The sequence below is a fragment of the Aquarana catesbeiana genome, linkage group LG04 (assembly GCF_042186555.1).
Source record: "Aquarana catesbeiana isolate 2022-GZ linkage group LG04, ASM4218655v1, whole genome shotgun sequence".
Lineage (NCBI taxonomy): Eukaryota > Metazoa > Chordata > Amphibia > Anura > Ranidae > Aquarana > Aquarana catesbeiana.
Genome location: NC_133327.1, coordinates 659,495,563 through 659,519,603, shown reverse-complemented (window position 1 = coordinate 659,519,603; position 24,041 = coordinate 659,495,563). Strand labels below are relative to the sequence as shown.

At 44.0% G+C, this 24,041-nt stretch overlaps 1 protein-coding gene across 1 annotated transcript; it reads right to left on the bottom strand.

Annotated features, from left to right (window-relative positions):
* Positions 1–8,620: 8,620 nt before the first annotated feature.
* EPCAM (epithelial cell adhesion molecule) lies at positions 8,621–23,830 on the bottom strand. Its single transcript, XM_073628512.1, has 9 exons — positions 23,413–23,830; positions 16,802–16,915; positions 15,916–16,159; positions 14,168–14,230; positions 14,019–14,082; positions 12,306–12,407; positions 11,633–11,830; positions 10,459–10,500; positions 8,621–9,134 (listed from the first exon to the last, which is right to left on the bottom strand). The coding sequence occupies exons 1-9, from the start codon at positions 23,486–23,488 to the stop codon at positions 9,093–9,095; spliced, it is 945 nt and encodes a 314-aa protein (XP_073484613.1). The 5' UTR covers positions 23,489–23,830; the 3' UTR covers positions 8,621–9,092.
* Between the last annotated feature and the right edge of the window lie 211 nt (positions 23,831–24,041).

Below are 24,041 nucleotides of genomic sequence, written 5' to 3'. Positions count from 1 at the left end.
ACACCCTCTTGAGCCATGCCCATTTAAGCCACGCCCACCATGTCACGTAAACCACGCCCATTTTTCGCCATCCTGACACCATAACAACCATGGTGCCGGGATGATTGAAGTGCTAACACCAGGTGCTTGGAGTATCTTTATCTGCTGATTGTTAAACTTTCTAGAATACACATATTTTTATTGTGTAGGATCCAGGGCTGCTGTCCCGTCATTTCCCTCTCCCCCTTTCCCCCTCTCCCCCTCTCCCCCTTTCCCTCTCCATCCCTCATTCATCTCAGACTCTAACCACACCCTCTTGAGCCACGCCCAGTTAAGCCACGCCCACTATGTCGCGTAAACCACGCTCATCTTTCACCGCGGTGCGCTTCACGCGCTGCACTTGTATACTTTTCCTAAACCACGCCTACAAACAAATGCCCCACCCCTAATTATTGTATGGCTCCGCCTACAGCCACAAAAGTGTCCCACATTTTTTTTTTACAATGTTGGCAACTATGGAACAGTAGTCTACTATCCATCAGTTGCTTTTAACCTACTAGGCCTCCAGGGAGAGGTGCTGCAGGCCTCTGGCCTAGTAGTAGCGAGCAGCCAGAGCCTGCGAAAAGACTTATTCAGAGTGGGTTCTTCAAACTCACAGAAGAGGATGTGACATTACTTTACTTCAGGATACGTTTTGTGCAGGAGGAAAGAAGTTCTGGGAACATTCTTCTTACACGGTCAAGGGTAATGTCCTCATTCTTTACACGGTAATGGATGGGGAATTCTTAGAAGCAATACTCTGCAGGAGTTAAGCAGAGGAGGAGCAATATGTCTGCAGGGTGATGCAGGAAGAAGAATCATAGCAATTATAAATGCACATCATCTCTTCTGGCTCTAACAATGTGCTGACTATTACAATATTCTAAAATATGATGGCAATTGAACTATTCTATGAGCATCCCATATACCCTTTTCCCCAACGAAGTTGTATCTCCCAATAAAACAAAAACAAAACTAGCAAAAGACTGTTCATTGTCTCTGAAAGTGATGTATGAAGTCTGGCAGCGGGGTGAATTGGTGGATTGTCTGTTACTAGTGTGCAACTACACCGCTACATATGCGCAACTTAAAGTTGCAGCAACTTCAAAGTAGTTCATGCACTACTTTGGCCCAAGTTTCATGCAACTTGAGGGCCATAGACTTCAATGTCAACCCTCAGAAGTTGCATGAAACTCGTACCTGAATGTTATACAATGCAACTTGTGTGCAACATTTGTCCATGATCACTGGTCAAAGCCCCAGTCATATCCAAGTCGAACCCATCCAAAGTTGCACTCCAAAGTCAGCGCAACTTTGGAGCCTAAAGGCCCGTACACACGATACGAAAATCGGAAGTAAAATTTGGTCCGACGAACGGTCTGCCGATTTTCGGATAGTTAGTATGGTACTTTCGACAGCCGATTCCGGTTTTTCGTCAGACAAAAGCTGAATGTGCAGACTATAAAAAAAATTTTGTATGTGAACTCAATGTCTGATTTTCATTCAACCACTTCCAGACCGCCCACCATCATTTTACGTCGCTATTTTGAAGAGGAAAACCGTTGTTATGGTAGCGGCTAACTACCATAACCCCGGTATCCTCTTCTTCAGCGGGCGGTCCGCTTCAAGATGAAAGTGGTCTCTGCAGCGTATTCACAGCGAGATCACTTTTATCGGCGGCGGGAGAGGGGGCCCCCCTCCCGCTGCTCTCCGGTGCTATCCGCCGCTCTCCACCGCTTACCGGAGCCGTCGGTAGCGGCGGAGGCGATCGGATCCTCTCTCTAGCCTGACATGGAGTGAGAGGAAGATGGCCCCCACCCGTCTCCATATCATTGCAGGGTGGAAGCGACGTCAAAATGTCACTTCCACCCAATGCTCTTAAATGGACTTTTTTTTTTTTAAATGACATTAAAAAAAAAATGTTTTTTGCATTTTAGTGTAAATATGAGATCTGAGGTCTTTTTGACCCTAGATCTCATATTTAAAGTGGTTGTATAGTCATTTTTTAACTTTTACTTACCTGTACGGTTACTCCCCATGCAATGAGCCGCTGACTTCAGCGGCGCATGTGCTCCAGGGATTCTTGGACCTTGCCGGAAAGAAGTCTCCCCCACGCATGCGCGGGAGTGACGACATCGTAGCTCCAGCCACTCACAGCGCCGGAGCCGCAAAACCCGGAAGACGCGCCGAGGGAGCTGACATTTTGCCTCGCCATGTCTTCCGGGTGAGATACCGACGTCTCGTTCTAAGGTAAGTATTTCATAATGAGCTAGTATGCGGTTACAGGTGTAGGGCAAAAAAAAAATCAGCGGGTTTACTATCGCTTTAAGAGGTCCTGTCATGCTTTTTTTCTATTACAAAGAATGTTTACATTCCTTGTATTAGGAATAAAAGTGACCCAATTTTATTTTAAAACAGTGTAAAAATTAAAAATAAAAGGTAAAATAAATAAGAAAAAAAATTTTTAAACGTGCCCTGTCCCGCCAAGCTCGCGTGCAGAAGCGAACACATATGAAAACTATGTTCAAACCACACATGTGAGGTGTCGCTGCGATCGTTAGAATGAGAGCAATCATTCTGGCCCTAGACCTCCTCTGTAACTCAAAACATGCAACCTGTAAAATTTTTTTAAACGTCACCTATGGAGATTTTTAAGGGTAAAAGTTTGTCGCCATTCCACGAGCGGCGCAACTTTGAAGCGTGACATGTTGGGTATCAATTTACTCGGCGTAACATTATCTTTTATAATATAAATATTTAAAAAAATGGGCTAACTTTACTGCTGTCTTATTTTTTAATTCAAAAAAGTGATTTTTTTTTCCAAAAAAGTGCACTTGTAAGACCGCTGCGCAAATACGGTGTGACAAAAAGTATTGCAACAAATTTTATTCTCTAGGGTGTTAGAAAAAAAAATATATATATAATTAGGGTTGTCCCGATACCACTTTTTTAGGACCGAGTACAAGTACCGATACTTTTTTTCAAGCACTCGCCGATACCGATACTTTTTTTTTTAATGTCATGTGTGTTTTTTTTATTTACATTTTTATTATTTTTTACAATAATATTTTTTTTATTATTTATTGCAATATGTGTTTTTTTTTTTTTTTTTTAATCAGCCCTGTTGGGGGGCTTTGGTGAGATATCAGGGGTCTTAACAGACCCCTGATATCTCCCCCTTGAGACAGAGAAAGAGACCGAGGATAGAGATTCCCCAGTCCCTTTCTCTGCAGCCTCAGCTGCACTGAGAATGGATGGAGAGAAGACAGTGGCTCCTATCCATTCATAAACTGACTCAGCTGACTCTGTCCATTCACAAAGGAGGACATGGAAAGAGAGAGAGACAGCAGAACGGAGAGGGACAGCGGAGAGGAACAGCACAACGGAGGGTGACAGCGGAGAGGGACAGCACAACGGAGGGGGACAGCGGAGAGGGACAGCACAGCGGAGGGGGACAGCGGAGAGGAACAGCACAACGGAGGGGGACAGCAGAATGGAGAGGGACAGAGAAAGAGTGAGGGACAGCGGAACGGAGGGGGACAGCAGAACGGAGAGGGACAGCGGAGAGGAACAGCACAACGGAGGGTGACAGCGGAGAGGGACAGCACAACGGAGGGGGACAGCACAGCGGAGGGGGACAGCGGAGAGGGACAGCACAACGGAGGGGGACAGCAGAATGGAGAGGGACAGAGAAAGAGTGAGGGACAGCGGAACGGAGGGGGACAGCAGAACGGAGAGGGACAGAGGAACGGAGGGGGACAGAGGAACGGAGGGGGACAGCGGAATGGAGGGGGCATGGAGGATGCGGTGACAGTGAGCAGTGATCGCGTGTGGGGGAGTTACAAGCACCGATCACCGCTGTAGCAGCTGAAAGCCGCGGGGGGAGAAGCTTGTAACTCCCCCACGCGCCGAACACTGCTGACTCTCAAGGTATCGGGGGAAGCATCGGGAGCATTTGCCCGAGTACAAGTACTTGGGCAAATGCTCGGTATCGGTGCCGATACCGATACTAGTATCGGTATCGGGACAACCCTATATATAATGTTCGGGGGTTCTAAGTAATGCTCTACCAAAAAAACCTGTTTTTAACTTGTAAACACCAAATCTCAGAAAGAGGCTTGGTCCTTAAGTGGTTAATTAGTACGGTTTTCGTATGAAACAAAATCGTAAGAGCAAGACTACGCATGCTCAGAAATGCAAGAACACACAAAACTAGTGAACACATTACATCACTTCTGAAGTTGTGTTCTGTCGCACGAGTAGGGTTGCCACCTTTTCTTCAAGCCAAACCCGAACACTTTCGCGGTGCACGGCAATTTTTTTGTAGTACACGCTATAGGATTGTAAAATACCTTGGGTTACCCAAAGAGAGTAGTAATGAGGTGTGCTATGGTGAACAGTGGCTGTGACCAAATTGCATTAACAGTGGGGGGGGGGGGGCTTAAAGGGGCATGGTTAAATAAAACAAAAGCATTAGTGTACCCATAAAATATGATTCGATTAATAAAAGAAATGTCAGTTAAAAAATGAAAATAGCCTACCTTAAAAGTGGACACTGTCAGCCAGTAGAGCAGTGTTCAGTGTCAGTAGGGCAGTGGACGGTGTCAGTAGAGCAGTGGATGATGTCAGTAGAGCAGTGGACAGTGTCAGTAGAGCAGTGGATGTCAGTAGAGCAGTGGACGGTGTCAGTAAAGCAGAGGACGGTATCAGTAGAGCAGTGGATGATGTCAGTAGAGCAGTGGATGGTGTCAGTAGGGCAGTGGACGGTGTCAGTAGGGCAGTGGATGGTGTCACCCGGTGAGAACTGTATATATGGAGGGTGTATGGGGGAGGGAACTGTATATATGGATGGTATATGGGGGGGCTGGAGAACTGTATATATGGAGGGGGGAGAACTGTATATATGGATGGTGTATGGGGGGGACTGTATATATGGATGGTGTATGGGGGGGACTGTATATATGGGGGAGGACTGATATATATATATATATATATATATATATAGATATATATAGATGGTATATGGGAGGGGGGCGGCAGAACTGTATGTATAGTGTATGGTGGGGGGAGGAGAGGTGAGAGTACTTTGAAATCCTAACATGGCAAAAACTTACCTTTCAAGCTGGGCTCCAGTCCCAGCGCCATCTCTGCACACATTCCAGCAGAACAGCAGGGAATGGGGAGGCTCCGCCCACCTCCTTGTCCCTTCTACAGGCAGCCAGAGGATTTGAGGAGAGTACCCGGCTGGCAAAATGGATGCTCCGCCTCTGCATCTGTGTCCTGACTCCTATCCCGCACTCAGACAGCTGAGCAAGAGCAGAAATCTAAGAGACACGACACAGTTTGGCACAGGGAGCCACTGGCGGGTCTGAAATGAATAATGTGCCCGGGTCTCAGGCAGACAGAGACCCGGGCACATGTTTCAAAACCCATACTGTCCGGGTGAATCCCGGACAGGTGGCAACCCTACGTACGAGTAACCTCTTCACTTTCGACATGAGACTAGCATGCAACAAAAAAAACGGACGAACGGTCGTCCAAAAATCTGATTGTGAGTACGAGGCTTTATTCTAGCTGTAAGAAAAAAAATGCTTGTAGCATCATACTCAAAAAGACTTGAGGCTGTAATTGGTGCCAAAGGTGCTTCACCAAAGTATTGAACAAAGGCTGTGAATCAGTGGCGGCTGGTGCTCAAAATGTTTGGGGGGCGCAAACAAACTGAAAAATACTGAAACCCCCTCCCCCCCCCCCACCATCAATTGCAGCCTCACTGTGCCCATCAAATGCAGCCACTTGTGCCCACCGACCCCCCGAATGAATGCAAACATTCATTGATGGGCACTGGTAGGCTGCGTTTGAGGGGCGCTGGCGAGACTGCATTTAATGGACGCTTCATTAAAAAGGTGGGGTATACATGGGCAGGAGCCAATGGGGGGGGGGGGGGGCGCAGCAAAATGAGATTTCATCTAGGGTGTCAAAAATCCTTGCACCAGCCCTGTATTCATTTTACCTACAGGTAAGCCTTACCTGTAGGTAAAAATCACAAAGCAGGGTTTACAACCACTTTAATGGTGGTTATCCTGGACTTACAAGCCCTACGCCATAGAGCCAGTGAAGCCATAACTTGCACCAATGAGGGCTCTGTAAAATGGCCATTTCAGTGCTATACACCAGTAGTTCTGGATGCACAGATGGCTAAAATGGGCAAACAGGAATGCATTGCATGGCTACAACCGCTTATCCATAAGCAAGGACTGAGCTTTTTGGGGTTCTGTGCTGGAAGTGAGGACTTGGTGAGCACATTAATTCTATATCTCACAGTACTTGGTGGGTTCCCAATTGGAAGATTCCCCATCTATTAATCTTCTTGGGACAACCCCAAAATTTGGGATTTTTTTTACCTTTACTAATGGTAAGTAGGACAAAAAAAAAAAAAAAAAGTGAATCTCTTTAATAGGGGCAGACAGCAGCAAAACTTACAGGGACAATTTATAGACAGAAGAAAAAAAGAAAAAAAAAAAAAAACCCCCACACAGAACACATCTCTAACTAGAGATGTCTTAAAAATTTGGATGTTGGCACAAAGTATCAAAACTGTACGTGCAACAAAAACATTAATGCGGCTACAATAACCAAGACTATTGCTATATACAGGTGGCTAAAAGGACTGATTTGCATGACTCAAACTGCTGACCCATAAAGACTGAGCTTTTTGTTTTTGGGCCTTGACGACATTTAAATACCTACTAATTAGCAAAGTAATGCTGTATCTTGATACTTCAGGAGGTGGTCTTTAGTTTTGTTTGTACCATCACGTAATCAGAAAGATTTCTATAGTGTGCCTGGAAAACATTGTAAGTAGGTGCAGTGTGGCCTGCATGCAAAGGAGGTGCTGTACAGCAGCCACCATGTAGAGGGAGGGGAGGAAGCCATGTTCCTGAGGCCTCCTTAGGTGTTCAGAGGACTAGCTGTCCAATTGGATGCTGCTGCCCTGGTTGACCCTTGGCAGCCATCTTTATTGTGGGCACTACAACAAATAGGACTATCCTTCAGTAGGTGCATTTTTTTGCAAATGGTCAGGTCCCTGTGAAGGGGGGGGGGGTTTAGGGAGGAAAGACCGAATAGGGACTGACATTATGTGCTTGATAGTAGCCTCCCTTTTTCCCAGTACCTATTGTGGCCTGCCTTCCAGCCACCTCTGTTGGATGCTGTAGGGTGTCAGCCTGGTGTACAGGTTCGTGCAAGTGCTCCGGCCCTGTGTGCAGCCTCTGTTAGACTTCTGCAGAGGGCTTTTTCTTCAGTGAGAATTTAGTTCCGGCACCACTAGCAACAAACGTATGCAATGACATGGTGTGCTGAGAATCTTAATCCTGGTTGCTAGGAGAGTATTGTTGTTGCTGGTGGGGATCTATTGAAGCTGGGAAATGTGTTGCCGGGGGGGGGGGGGGGGGGGGGGGGGGGGGGATGTTTATTTGTTGCTGGGGTGCATTTTGTTGCAGGGGTCTACTGTTGCTCACAGAAGATTTTACAGTCTTTGTGCAACAGTGGATGCTATCAGTTTTATTTATTTTACAAGTGAGATATCAGGGGTCTAAACAGAAACAGAAAGGGACCAACATCTTCCCTTAGTCTCTAAATACTCAGCTGCACTGCAGATGAACAAACAGGAGACAGAGGCTCCTGTCCATGCATAAATAGCATAGTAAACAGTTTTCGGTGCTTCAGCTATAAACAGTCAGTGATTGTAACAGATCGCTGACTGTTCAGACAATGAAGGAGCTGGTAAATGACATTTACCAACCCTTCCCTGTTCCCTATCCTGGCATCCCCTGCAGCAGCCAGCAGGAAAGGGGGGGGGGGGGGGGGGGGGGGGAGAAGAACAAGGGGGCTGCAGGAATGAGCAGGGGGGCAATTACAAGCACCTCTATGGCTTTCCATGAAAGCAGCTAGAGGAAGAGGAGTGCCTTCAGATGCTTTATGGAGAGCCAAAAGGGGGTGGGTGCCACTTTCGAATTAGTGTCCTTCAAAAAAAAAAAAAAAAAAAAAAAAAAAAAAAAAAAAAGTCCTTTGCAGCCTCCCCTTGAGATTTGGCTCCAATCAGGCCTCAAACCCGTGGGCCCAGCACCATTCCAACCCTGTCGTTACACTTGTTTAGCTCCAGGCTTTTGTTAAGATTTTAACTGAGCACTTTATATAGCAGGATAATCTGATGCATAATCAGACAGGTGTTACAAATTCTTCAAAAGTGCTATGCTGGCCATACATGTTCAATTTTCTTGTACAGTTTTCCCTTTAGATTTACCTTAAAATATGTAGTGCAAGGGCCAGTTTAATTGGAAGTGGTTTCATTTTGAAATCATCTTTTCCTTTAGATTTACCAAAAACATAAATTGTACAAGAAAAAAAAAAAAAAAAAAAAAAAAAAAAAAAGTATGGCCAGCCTTACCCATTCATGGGAGAACCTAGGAATTTGTCCCATTGCAGTGTGTGGCAGCCCAATTATGAACTCACATTTGGGTTTATAATCAGCTGTATTATACCCTCTCCACATTAGCTGAATGGAATAGTTTGATCTAAAATGGTTCTCACACCACTCAATGTCCAAATTTAAAAGTTTTCCTCTTTTATTGAATTCAATGTTACATTAAAAAAAATCCACTCAATACAGAATATTTACAAGTCTTAAAAAAAAGTTGCATCTTAAACATTCCCCTCCCACCCCCCCACCCCCTTTTACAAAAGCCCTTTGGAGAATCTTCAGCCAGTTGCTTGAAGAGATGAATCTTGATCTGATAAAATAGAACTGTTGAAAAGGACTCAGTCCTATAACTTTCTATTACAAAAAACTAACTCATACTTGACAGGCTCACATACTACAAGAAACGAGAACAAAAACAGTCAACATATGCAGGTGCAAGATGAAGTCTCCTGGTATAAATAGTCTCCAAAGCTCTATACATTCAGTTCTTAAATCCAGTTACACAGCTTGCTTTCATAATGAACCTAGTATGCAAGTGTTCAGCACACCAGTCACATGGGTCCCTGAAAGATTTGATTTAGTTGAACCTTCAGATCTACGAGTTGAGTTCTTTTTGCATTTCATTCATCTCCTTCATCTGAAAAAAGAAAAACAGATGTTAGGACTGCCAACATGTTAACTAGAAATTTATGCAAATTAAATACATACGAGTTTTAGCAGATTATATAATAGAGAGAGATATATATATATATATATATATATATATATATATATATATATATATATATATATATATATATATATATATATATATATATATATCTATCTCTCTATCTATCTCTTTCCGATGAACAGAAGCAATGCACAGTAGAACCTTCTATAGAAGATAACCGTGTCTCACTTATCAGAAACCTTGAAAATGAGTTTATTTTATGTTAGATTAGTGAGTAGAGTCCTACAAATCGTTTTTCCCCTGGCCAACAATGCCTCCAAAATTATAAGATATATGGAGCCATTTGATCCAAACTGCATATAGTCATTCAAGGACATTTCCCATCAGTAGATATAAACTGATATTTAGAGTAGTGGTCCATAAAGTAGTTTTAAACAGAATTCCGAAGCAATCACTTAATTCTTGTGTCACCACTTAAAGTGGTTGTAAACCTCAGACACTGAACAAAACCTAGTGTCCAAGTGTCATTTTTGTCTGCTGCCTCCTTCCTCTGCCATTTGCACAAGTCACTTCTGACGAAATTTCCCTGACACTGAGAAAAATGGTGACAAGGGAGGGATCTCCAAGTGATTGACCGCCTTGGCTGTGCGTGTGAAAGGGCAGCGCCTTCCCTCCAATCAGCTCTACTCACTGAGCTCTGCAGAGTAACATCAGCTCCCTGCCTCAAGCTTAAAAATTGATGAAGACTGCAGATATACAACTTCTGTAGGATTGGTTTAATCTCAATCACCTGAGGATCGTCACTTCACTGGTTAATATGAGGGTTTACAACCACTTTAAAGTAGAGCTCCATCCATAATGGGAGACTCCACTTGTCTGCCTCCTCCCCACCTTGCTGTCATTTGGCACCGGGGAGGGGGGGCAGCAGGGAGCTGGCTGTGAAGCCACAAAGCTTCACTGCTTGTTTCCCTTAGATGAGATGGCGGTGGCAGCAGCACCCAATCACCATGGGTGACACCGCTGGATACCTGGACAGTATTTGCAGTTTCCAACTTTTCTGAAGGAGCCTGGAGCTCTGCTTTAACTCAAATCATAAGCCAGTGATGTGTTACGATGCCCAATGAGTACAAGCCAATTTCATTTAGTGAATGATAACAATCCAGCGATGCATGTCAACTCCCTTATTTCTATTCAAATGTTACCCCTTTGTTTTATGCGGATTTGATGAGTTTTACTATCCATAGACAAAGCTTAAAATTTTAACTATGGTAAAATCTAAATTACTTACTTCAGCCTTTTCATAGCGACCCCTCTTTCTCCTGGTCAGAACCTGGGGAAAAAAAAAAAAAAAAAAAAAAAAAAGTTAAAGCTTTGTAAACCCATATCAGTACATTGAGTGGAGAATTGGCATGGGTTACCCAGAAAGTTGTATTCAGACTGGTAAAGGTTTACCTAAAGACCTGTGGTACTATGATTTAGTTTGGCTTGATTACCTGGGAAAAGCAGTCTATTTCACAGGATATGCTGTGGCATACATGACATTAGCACTGATAAAGGGATAGACAAGCTGAACACTGTAGAGGGCCTAAAAGTAGCACTGGCTATTTCTTGTACAACCAAGTTTTTCTGAATTACAGGTCAGGCGCCTGGACAGTGCTGGAAATTCTTGAAAGGGATTGCAAAGTAAAGTTCATAAGATCTGGGAACCACGATCAATGGTTAAGAGTCCTATGTAGATAAAGTTGGCAACCAGTATTAGAAGTGCAAGGCCTTCATAGGCAGAAATGCATTGGGTTTGGAATATTTACTCCTTGGGAAAAACTTAATCGTCCTCACCTGGTTGGTGACTATCTGCATGAAAAGGACCAGTGTTGTGGGATGGAGATGACAAATGAGGCGAGTGAAAACCTCTTGGTAAATATTAGCACTTCAATTTGGCTTCTTGAGTCACTGACCCAGAATACATGGGTCAGGGATGAAGCCAAAGTCAGCAATGGCAGCCAAGCAACAAGATTTTTGAAAAGTCAAAGGCGACCCATTCATAAAGAGTTTATTCTACATTGCATGCTTTATACACAAGGGCATTATCCTTGCTCGACAGCCGCATCTTAGACCGCAAATCTTTGCTGACCAACAGTGGAGGAGCAGCATCTCATTCAGGCATCCATCAGCACATGTGCATGTTGCATAGTCTAGAGTTGAGCTTTATTTCTAGGTTTGATGTAACAGGCCAGAATTCACTGTACTAGTGATTGCAATACTAGGACAAGACCCAAATCCACATGACCGGAATCTAAATACAGTTGATCTCAATGGCCAAGCTGGAAGATACGTTAATTTTAATATAGCTGGAATATTTGCAGAAAAAAAAAAAGTATAATTTGTCCCAACTGGAAGAATAAACTATACTTCTCTCTTCAGAAAGAAAGACTAGCCTGATTTTTCCAGTTTCAAAAACTCACCAAGACTACTATTCCTGCAATAATCGCCACGATCACCACCACAATGACTGCAATCACACCGGGGGTCAGATGCTTCATGCTGATTTCATGGGGCTTCTCATCAATGTAATAGATGACAGGCTCTTTTACACCAAAGTTCTTGCCATTGACAGTGAGTTGAAATGGCACATCTGACGAAATGATGGGATCTCCTTTGATCTGTATAATGGAGAGAAAAAACCCCAAAAACTCAGCCTTGGCTTATAGTGTAGTGTGAAACTAGAGAAATACCATTTTTGGATCTGACACAAATCAGGATTAGTGAAGCAAAGTAACAGTTGCTAAGAAATATTCTCTCGTATAATACAATAAGGCTCCAGCAAGCCCAACACTTCTCCTGCATACTGCCTCAACTGCTTTTCTAGTTCCCTTAACACTGTTGCCTAGAACAGGGGTGTGCATTGGGACCACTGATGACAGGCCACTGCAATTATAGTCATACAAGGTGCTTCCAGCGCCAGGCATCAATCCATTCTGCAGCACTCAGGAAACAGAGCAGTGTTTTTATGTATATTCAGCTTCACAACATTACAGTTCTAGAGTATTCCATTGGGCTTTAAGATGTAAAAACTTGGGTTTAACTATTGTGGTATTTCTCCATTGTGGAAATTACCTACCCTAGGTCTATACTTACATCTTTCTCCATGTAGTAGCCAACATCAGCAATGTCCACATCGTTGGCTTGTTTTGATGAAGAATTCTGCTTTAGATCGATGTAGATGAAGTTGTCTTCAACCTACAAAAAGCATTAGAATGATAATACTAGCTCAGCCCATCTACATATGTGAACATTAGCATGCGAACAAACAAATGGGTGGGTTAAGCAAGTCATTTAGCAGACACCCAAGATGGTACCACTCAGTAATTCCTGGTACAATTTCGCAATTAAGTACTCAGTTTTGTTAGCATGGCCAGAGCTTTATTCCCAAGACACTAGCAGTCTATCTGATCAACGATTGAGGAATGTGTAATAGAAATGAGCAATTTTGAGAAAGATAGATAAGGTTGCTACCTTATGATAGACATGAGGTATTTTGCTTCAGGTGGACCCATTGGATCATATGGAACCAGAGGATTTTGGGACCTTTAATTTAAAGCTTTATGCTCAAAGGTTGATTAGGTTGGAACAGTGCAATGTGCCTCCTAATTGTGTCAGTCTTTCCTGCCTGTTTCTTTAAGGAAGTTTATTAGGGTTTAGAATAAAATAAGTATCTATATAGGATGGGGTTGCACAGTGGCCAAGTGGTTAGCATTTCTGCCTAGCAGCACTAGGATTGTCAGTTCAAATCCCAACTGCAGTGCTACTTGCATGGAGTCTGCGTTTTCTGCTTGTGTGGGTTCTCTGGGTACTCCAGTTTCCTCTCACTCCAAATATATATACTGTTATGTCAATTGGCCCCGGTATGCATAAATGCAAGTTAAGGACCTTCGGATTGTAAGCTCCTTGAGGGCAGGGACTGATGTGAAATGTTCAATATATGTAAAGTGCTGTTTAAATTGACAGTACTATATAAATACATGTAATATAGGATGGGGAGGATATACAAGGGCATTCAATGAGAAATGATCCTGTTCTTGTTTTGCTTCATTTGTGTGAAATCCCTGGGGTTCCTGCCAGTACCTCTGCTTTCCTGTTAAAAACTGACCACACTATGGAGAACACACACATTGTGGTCAATTCTCTAGCTATTCTGGGACATTAATCTGCTCTCCAATAATCAGACTTGCATTTTGTAGTTTAGCCAAGTTTCATCCTGCCCAGCTGGGTTCATGCAGGCTGGGCCACATGTTAAGTTAAGGCTGCCTATTCCTTGAAAGCATTTGTGTAGCATATCATGTTAGGGTAAAGCCACATGTCATGCTGTGAAGCACCCCTCAGAATAGATGGCTCAGCTCCAATGTAACTGCAGCATAGCACTAAACACTACATAGGACTGTAGTACATTTTGTTTAAGGGCCCATTCACACTACTGCAGTAGTAAGGATGCTCATAGGCTTACTAATGCACCAAGCATGGTTCAGGTACCACTTCTGGCAGCATGCCACAGTGCAACACATTAAGGTACACTGGTGTGTCCTTAATGACAAATGCCTGTAGCATGCATTATTGCAAAGCAATGTGAATGGGCCCTCAAGGTTAACTGCTGCAAAACTATAGGAGGTTAACTTTTTTACATTTTAAAATCTTGAAGCAACAGTTAACAGCCACTCAAGTGGTTCCAGAAGCCAATAAGGTAAACCAGAAAGTTTACTACAAAAGCAATCACAAAGCTATGGTTGAAATGAGGATAACAGTCACGGTACAGTTGTAGGATTAAGGTCAGTCAAAGTATGAATAGCAGCTTACCTCAATGGCATCAATGTATTTTGCAGGCAGGTTATATCTGGAAGTAATCAGGCTTTCCAGAGCCCTGTTTGGGAGGGGAACAAATTTTTGTAAGTTTTTCATGTTTATGGAATAAATAAATAAATCTCCCACATGACTGCAGTACTTACCCTTTAATAGCACCATCTGCCACTTTATCAGTGTCATTGCGTTTCATCTCAACCATCACCCAGCTGTAAAGAGATTACATTAAATGTTACAAAATGGGAAAAAAAAAAATAAAATAAAAGTATAACAAATTGCCCAGTGAGGGCTGGATTTAGACAAATTTGGGGAGCAGTTACCTGGTACTGCAAAAATAAATCCTACAACTTAACAGACCAGGAACAGTCTGCTACAAAGTCATCGTACAGTCTGATTACATATGCCGCCTTCAAGTATTATAACTTGGGGTGGACCCCAAATATTTTCGTTAAAACCAAGAATCAGCACCTTGCTACAACACGGCCTCTCACTACATTTGTGACTCCTCATGCTTTGGCTTTTAAAGCATAATGACTTAACATTGACTGCTTTTTAATCCTTATGCTGTTAGCATTTGTAAAGGAAGGTAGATTATATTTACACACACCACATCAGTTACATTCTAGGCATAGGTAAATTATGTCCTATGTCCCAGGAGTCTTCAGGAGGGGTTCTCAGCTAACCACACCCTTCTGCCTACATGCCTGAGGCTAAAGGACAGATGGATTCCAGGAAGTAAATGCTACATGAATTATCTGTTCTTACCCAAGATGGCCTCTCCCAGGAAAGCAGTGTGTGGGGTAAAGTGATTTCTCAGGGAAAAAAAAAAAAAAAAAAAAAAAAAAAGGCAGAGAGATGGATGAATTTGAGAGTTTGCTTTTATTAAAAAAAAATAAATAAAAATAAAAAGGGATTCAAAAACTTTTGGTTTATAACTTGTTCCATTTACCTGCTCTGTGATGGTTTTGCACAGAGAAGCCCCCATCCACCTCTTCAGTGATCCCTTCCAGCACTCCCGCCTTCCGAGTACCACTAACAAGTCACTTGCTAGGACTTGCTCCCAAGCCCTGCATCCATAGACTGACAGCAAGGCTTTGCCCTCCTGTCATAGGATTTGACTGACAGCAGCGGGAGCCAATGGCTCCCACTGCCAATCTTCCCTGTGAGGAGGGAGCACGCAGAGAGCCACTGCTCTTGTGCACAGCACAGGATCAGTTAGGTTCAAGTGTAGGGTGGAACTGGGGGTAATCCTGGACATGGTTTACAGCTTTAGAACCTTTTCGGTTTGTGGTGCACAAATGCAGAGTAGTTCAGTTATAAAATCCTTGACATGAATACAGATCACAAGTTGCACCTTCAGACTACAGAGTCCACGAAGGAGAAAGGGAAAGAACCACCAAATCCTGCACCTTTACATACAAGAGGGTAATGGAGGCTTCCAAATTTTAAACTAGTGATCTTGAAAACATCTGAGTTCAAAGTTTGGAAGCCTAGGGTCACACTGATGCAATGTGGGAAAAGGCAAATCCCGCAGCACTTTGAAAAGCACACTGTTTATGTGATCTGTTGCAGGTGTCAATGTTCAACACCACTCTGAAACAGTTCTCAAAATGCTGTGCAATTGCCAGAATCTGATTGTGCGAGTTGAAACCCATGCGACCCGATTCAGGTGTGGAAAATTAAATCGGCCCTGTATAATTTTGGTGCAGATGCTGTGCGATTTGAACCACAAACTGAATGGCTCAAATTGTACTGCACAGACATTGCATGTGATTTTAACAGGAATGCAGCGATTCTTTTGCCAATCACATGCAGTGCCTGCCACACAAGTGTGAACCCAGGCTAAAATGTTTATGTAGGCTATGTAAACCCCCCCTCAAGACCCATTACTTACTATGTTCTAACCAGCTCAGAGCACTTCCAGTTTTTGTCTCCTTTGTCGGTTCTTCTAACTCCAGCTGAGTTAACACACCAGCATGTGTCTGTGTTGTTGCACTGCCTTGCTTTAAAGGTGCCATTATCCTCACAGTCTGGATTGTACAGCCCATCATTATCAACTAGAGCACTTGCAGGTTTCTGTCTTTTTCCAGCCTTGGTTGGAATGCTCTCTCTCTTCATTAGCCAGCATTTGGGTACCACTGGAAAATGCAAGTAAAGTGTCAAAACACACAAAGCAGACATTAACTAAGGGGGGGGGGGGGTTGACCAAAATACAGCACCATACATGCTAAAATAGGAGGTAAGGGATACAGAAAGGCAACAGGATGAGCTGGTGGTATACAAGCATTGTATGCTTTATTCTAAGCAGCTCAGAAGCCATTTCAAGCCAATACATGTAGATGTGTCCGACAGCATCAACTGACTTGGAAACTCCTCCAAAAACATACAAAACAGTAGTTTAGTCCAGGGAACTCCGGTAGGAGTTTAGGTTTCACTTTAGTTCCCAGATTAGCAGCACTGTGCATTTTGTTTTAAACTCTTTGGAAAGAAGACTTAAGACTACTTTGGTTCTTAAACATATTATACGAAAACCTTCTCCAATCACCAGCTGCAGTCACTAAAAGCATGAGGTGCCAAAATTGTGACAGCACTATAATAAAAGTTAATTCTAGTGCTGTCACAGTTGTTGCACTTCTATACTGGGGAAGCCCTTACAGAAAATCTTAAAACAATCTATGGTTTATCACTTCTCACAAAGCAAATCAAAACAGCCTGGGTGTACTTTTACAAAGCTATTGTTCAAAAAAAATATATATATAATTGTTTTTTGGTACACTCACATTTGTTACAGTCCACCGGCTTCAAGTCTGTACCTAGTTGAATGGAACATTGGCAGTTTTGTCCAGTACCATCTGGTTCACACTTTGCATTTACAAGGTTCTTGCAGTTGCAACCTAGGAGAAAAGACAGATGCAAAATTAACACCCAAGATGACAGAACACAACTTAGTTATGAGCACCTACCATACATGTGTAGGTAGGGCTTAAAGCCAGGGAGAGCCAATCAAAAAGCCATGTAGTACCTAGTGATGACAAGCCTTTATGTGTTGATATCAGCAGAGTAATATGATAACTGCCATTGCCAAACTGACTTGGTAGGTGCAAGATCAAGGCCAACATTCTTTAGGCCTAAAGGGGCCATAAAATGTAAAGTTTGGGGAGGGCAATATCCCCCTCCCGGGAGGCACAGGTGCTCCATAACAGCCGTCAATGGCTGTACAGGGGTAAACAATCTGCATCCATCATGTCTGCACTCAGGGTTGCACCTCTATGCATTTGCACATTATGCAGCCACTGATCTCTCTGGGTGGCTGTGTATAGCACCTGTGACTCCTGAGTAGGGAAGTGTACATCATACAGCCCCAGGCACCTGCTTGCATGAGGCCTACAGCAGAACTGAACACTATTTGCACATGGAAGTTCATTCATGCGGACACCGTGGATTTTATTTACTGAAGCTGGAGTGCAAAATTTGGTGCAACTCTATATAGAAACCAATCAGCTTCTAGGTTTTACTGTGAAATCTTAAGTGAACAAGCTAATGATGATTAGGGTTGAGCTGAACACCCCCGGGTTCCAGAGCAGTGATTTTAATAATGCTTAAACTGAAATAAAAAAAATTAAATATTCCTTTAAATATCATGTCTTGGGGGCCCTCTTAATCTGCCTGTAAAGTAGCGCCTCTACCATGTTTAGGCGAGTACCACAGCAAAAATGACATTTCTAAAGGAAAATGTACTTTCAAATTGCTTGCGGCTGTAATTTAAATGTATTGCCAACTCCCATAATATACATAAAAAAAACATTGAACAGTGTGGGTTGTTGCCACCCAGTCCATTGGGGTATGGATATTGAGGGTAACCAATACAAAAAAAAAAAAAAAAAAAAAAAAAAAAAAAAAAAGCGTGGAGTCCCCCAAAATTCATACCAGACCCTTATCCGAGCATGCAACAGGAAAAGGGGGACAAAAGAGCCCTACTGTACCTCCTGAACCATAGCAGGCCACATGCCCTCAACATGAGGATTCTTTGTGGTCCCCCCAAAGCACCTTGTCCCCATGCTGATGGTGACAAGGGCCTCATCTGCACAACCCTTGCCCAGTGGTTGTGGGGGTCTGTGGGCAGGGAGGCTTATCGGAATCTGGAAGCTCCCTTTAACAAGGTGGCCCCCAGCTGCCCCCCCCATGTAAATGGGTAGGAGTACACTGTACCCCTACCCATTCACCAAAAAAGTGTCAAAAAAGTAATGTGACAGTTTGACTTTAAAAAGGAAGTGTCCATAATGTAAATCCATTGTCAAGCGTGGCACTGACAGCCCAAAAAAAAAAAAAACTCCGCCTCCACAGGCCATCCTGCCAACTTGACAGCTGTTATATAGGCAAGGGCGGGGCCACCAGGTGACATTACTGGGTGGCCCTGCCCTTGGCTATATAACAGCTGTCACCGCAAAAAAGCTGCAGTTGGTGGGATGCCTCCCGTGGAGGCGGAGTTTTTTTCCCCCGGGACCGCTGGCACCGTGATTGAAGATTGATTTACTTTGCGGGACACCTTTAAGGAATTGTCAAAAACCTGTCTGTTTTTTACTTAGGCCCCAAAGCACCCTCCCCATGTTGATGGCATGTGGTCCGATACAGTTCAGGAGGGGGGGGGGCCGTTCTCATCCCCCTTCCTGGGGCCTGCCAGGTTGCATACTCTGCTAAAGGTCTGGCATTGATTTTGGTGGGCCCCCATGCCTTTACATTTTGGCGCAGGGTTCCCCTTAACCACTTCAGTACACTGCCTGCATTGTATACTGTGTAGAATATTATAAATATGAATGGCTACCATGCACAGCTGCACCAGATTCTGAGTTAGAGACCTAGCATCTCTTCTGTAATAAACTCCTTCCAGCTCACAAGTTTCACATTTTAGGGCCAAGTTCTGAAGAGACCAGGGATTCCCCCCCCCTCCAGTGCCACATTTGTCAGGTATCCTGTTCCCACTTCCAGGATCCACAGCTGCGGCTATTGATGTCACCGCTCAGCTTCCTCCTATCACTGGGCCAGTAAGAGGAGCGGAGCCTTGCACATGCACAGCAGGGTTCTTGGCGTGAAGCCGCAAGGCTTCATCCTGGTGCCATCTCTTCCATAGGTAAGACACAAACCCAGCCATATTAAAATTGCTGTGGTCCAGTTCTGATGCTTACGTGCCTATCATCAGCACTTGGCTGTAGACACGGGTCAGCATGGGTACCCTGACCGGTCCATGGCTACACAGTCCCATGCACAACCGCTATGCACTTTGTTCTGACACCTATCAGAACCAGCATTACCTTTCAGAAATTGGAGCTACAGCAGCTCTGGTTTGGACTGCACAAGCCCACCTGCATCAGTGAGCCCTGACCAGTTTCCATTTTTTCGTCTTTAAACCACTTGTCGGTGCTGATCACTGCAGAACAGAAATATCACACAAGGAGCTGCAGATTTGGAGTTGCTCTGACCCAGTCATTCCAGATTGGCCCAAGACATCACTTAAATCATTACACTTGCCAATATTTCCCACACATCAACTTCCGGGACATGTTCACTTGCTGCCCAATATATTCCGCCTACTTTCAGTTGCATATGCAGAGGTGGTCAAGGTTATTCACTTTACTGGTCATGTTATGGCTGATGAGTGTAGATTGATAAAAGTGACCACTACAAAGCTCAGACCCAACAACTCCCAAGCTTCTATCCTGACAGGTTCTCCCAAAATCCACCCCTGTATCAGAAGAAACTCCCTTCTGCTGAACATTTGTGAAGGCACATTTGGATGGCCAGAACAGCTCACCTACATTCTGCCCCCCCCATCATTCTGATTTAATACCTTTCATCTCAAGGACCTGGGACAAGCATGCACCCAGTGAGGGATAAAAACCCAAACCATGGAAAACACGTCTGGCCCAGGACAAGGACTACATAAAGTCATGAGAGTTGTATATATTCAAAATGTATAATGCGCTAATATTAACCTCCCAATATAACAAGGTGTGATCTTTTAATGATCAGTGAATCATATGCAAAATAATCAAATAGAGCCTATTATAAATAACATAACATCCTTCACCATAACAAAATCCTATAACTAAATATCAATGTGATTATTGAACACAATTAAAAAGAGAAAAATAAAGATATTAATGTGATGAACCACAGTGCACAGGTATCTCAATAGGACAGCATACAGCTGTGAAATGAATATAACGTCTTTGGTGATTTGATGAATATAGACAGATTTCAATGAGTTATCCCCAGTGATAGCTGGCTTGCTCATATATTCAGCTGCTCATTAGTATGGGCTGGCTTCTGGCTTTCAAAGAACTTCCGCAGCATGAAACAAAGAAAGACCATTGCACAGGCAGTGCGATATGTAATCCCTATATAATAAGGGTAAAAAATTCACTCACTTTTCAGCAGAATAAAATCGCATATGGTAAGGTCACTTAGCTGTATGCAACCGACCTTACCATATGTGATTTATTCTGATATTTAGTTATAGGATTTTGTTATGGTGAAGGATGTTATTTATAATCGGCTCTATTTGATTATTTTGCACAGGATTCACTGATCAATCATTAAGAGATCACACCGTGTTATATTGGGAGGTTAATATTAGCGCATTATACATTTTGAATATATACACACTGACACACACAAACACTGAGACATTAGTTCACATACACAGTAAATTGCAGCTATATTATTATTTGGTCATCTTCTATTTGTCACTTATTTACTAGTTCATATCAGCGGCTTAGTACACTTTTTACTATAAGTCATGAGAGCCCTATTCCAGCTAATCCTCCTATACACAACATGGGGAAGAGTTAGATCCTCTGGGCAGTTCTCTTTATTTCATGACAGATGTCCATACAGGAAGGGGGACTCCCAATAGTGATACATTACAGGAAACCACAGAAAAGGGCACTACATTGGGAGGGGCACCAAACAAAAGGGCACTACATTTGGAAACCCCCCCTCACAAAAGGGCACATTTGGTAGAAGCACTTGTACAAGCAAGGTTTTTCCTGAGGTGAAGTACATTGAGGCCCCCCTCCCTTCCCATTACAGGTCTGCCCTCCATTTTCCCAGAAATGGCCCCTCACGCAAACTAAAGCAATGACGGAGGAAAACGGCTCCCCGGTGTCACGGCCACGCCCTGTTACGTCACTCAGGTGTGTAGAGGGACAGGTGAGGACAGCCCACCCCGGCGCCATCTTGTCACAGAGCCGCGCCTCACCCTCCATAGAGAGCGGGAAGAACTCCATTATACAACTCCCCGCACACCGATACAATGTATCCACCGAAACTACCTCTATACAATGTATCCACCGAAACTACCTCTATACAATGTATCCACCGACAGAAACTACCTCTATACAATGTATCCACCGAAACTACCTCTATACAACGTATCCACCGACAGAAACTACCTCTATACAATGTATCCACCGAAACTACCTCTATACAACGTATCCACCGAAACTACCTCTATACAACGTATCCACCGACAGAAACTACCTCTATACAATGTATCCACCGAAACTACCTCTATACAATGTATGCACAGAGAAGCTACCTCTATACAATGTATCCACCGACAGAAACTACCTCTATACAATGTATGCGCCGAGAGATACTTCTACCAAACAGGTACATAATGTATATCCGAGAGATAAAACTTCTATACAATGTATCCTCAGATATACTTCTAAGAGAAGCTGCTACATTGTATCCACCGAGATACAACTCACAATAAAATACAATGTATCCTCTGATAACAATGTCCACAGGTACAACGTCACAATCAGTCCGCTTATAACAAATTCTGAACCCCAATCACAAGGACTTCTCTAGTCTACACCCCACATCTGCTGATTGGAGTCTCCCCCTAGAGCGGACCCCATCCTGAGACCTCCAGGTGTCCCTTCTATCAGCACTACAGGTCCCAGCAGGAGATCCGATGGTGATCGGACATTGGGGAGTACCGGGTGCGCCCCCTACCAGCACCCCCACTCCTATCAGAAGTACCCATCCAGTGGTGACCTCCTCTGAAGAGCACTCTACAGATCCCACTGCATCTCTTCGAATAGCGGAATATTCAGCCCTGACCTTCCATCAGGTAAAGTCCTTATCAGAGATTGTGTTGGCCTTGTGATACCGCACCTACACATAAATCACCTTATCGCCCGATAACGTATCTCTGATTACAGAAACAATGAAACAATCACATCCTAAACAATCGCCATAGAACACATAACAGTCTGCCTACCAGGAGCACTGTATAGGTGCCAGCCAGTTTCTGGATTGGGCTTTACATCTTTCGACATTACCAGTCTGTAGACCCCCAGGCCACCCATGGTCCACGCCATGGTCTTTGAAGCCCAGGAGAACACATGGATTCATTTTTTCCTTTGAGAATAATAAAGTATTCTGAAACTGATCCATGGCAGGGTCTGGTCTGTAGACCACCAAGCCCACCCATGGAACCATGCCATGGTCTTCGAAGCCCAGCCTAAAAATTAATCAACGCCATGGCACGGTCTGTGGACCCAAGCCTGCCCATGTCAGTCTTTAGAGCCCAGTCTATCAATTGAACTATGCCATGTCATACATTGGTTGGACTTGGGTCTTTTTTTGACCTCACCTACTATGTAACTACATCTTTAGATTCCCCCCCCCCCCCCCCCAAGGTATACCCATGAATCTATTTCATGGTATTTGAAGACCAGGCTACCAATGCCGTGGTCTGTAGACCCCCAAGCCACCCATGGAACCATGCCATGGTCTTTGAAGTCCAGCCTAAAAAAAAAAAAGTAAGGATCAATGCCGTGGTCTGTAGACCCCCCCCCCCAACCAACTATGGATCTGTGGCATAGTCTGAAGCCCAGCTTACCCATGAATCCATGCCAAGGTCTGCAGACCCCCCCCCCCCAAAGCTACCCGTGGATCAATAATTTGAGCATGGTTGGGTCTCTGTCTCCTAAAGACACCTTTCTACCTCTAACAGATCGAGTAGCCAGGGCATGCTGGCACTTGTGGTTCCATTTGGAACCACAACCCAAGACAGACTTTCTATGACTGGAAACCCTAAAATTGGACAGATCGGTCAATATGAACCAATATATATATATATATATATATATATATAAAAAAAAAAAAACCACACACACACACACCACAGCTTCTGACATGGGTGGACACGCTGGGACTTGTAGTTTCACGAGACCAATATTTATCTCTCTCTCTTCCTGAACTTATCAAAGACAAGCCATGACCTGTAGGTGACCAGTGACCCCCATGAATCATTAGTGACCCTGTACAATAAAGAGAAGCCCCCATAGATCCTCCTCCCAGGTCTGGAGACACTTACTTTGGCTCAGAGCTTGTCCCAGGAGGGTGAAGCAGATCAGGGCAGCGGCCAGGCTCAGCATGGTGAAGGTCTTCATGGAGCGATCGGTGGACTTCTCCTCGATGTGCTCCTCTGTTCAGCAGTCCTCACCTAAGTCACTTCCTTTTTCCTCCTCCCCCTAGACCAGGTCAGACCGGTCGGACAGGTCCTTGCCTTATTCACAAACAAGGACGACTCTCTGGTTACACCTGGATACCGAGCACAGCCCCCTCCCCCCCGAAACCAGCGCCGTGCACAGGAGACCGAGCAGACGATAAAAACTCCCGAATCACACACAGACTCTCCGATCCTCCCGATCGATGTCCTCAATGATCCCTGGCTGGAGGTGCAATGTGAAGCTCTTCTCCTTCTCCCCCACGAGTTATATATACAAGGGCGGAGTGACGTCACTTATTACCCAGCGAAACTTAGTGACACACCTGGGGCAGGGGGGCGGGTACTAACCTGGCTTTGTCATAGAGATCCTGTGCTGGGTGATGTCATGACCCCGCCCACCGAGAGGGAAACTGGGACTGTCACTCATTAGGAAGTCTCAGTTTCTGCAATTTATACAACTAGATCCAAATTCATGGGAAGTCCCAATCTTAGAT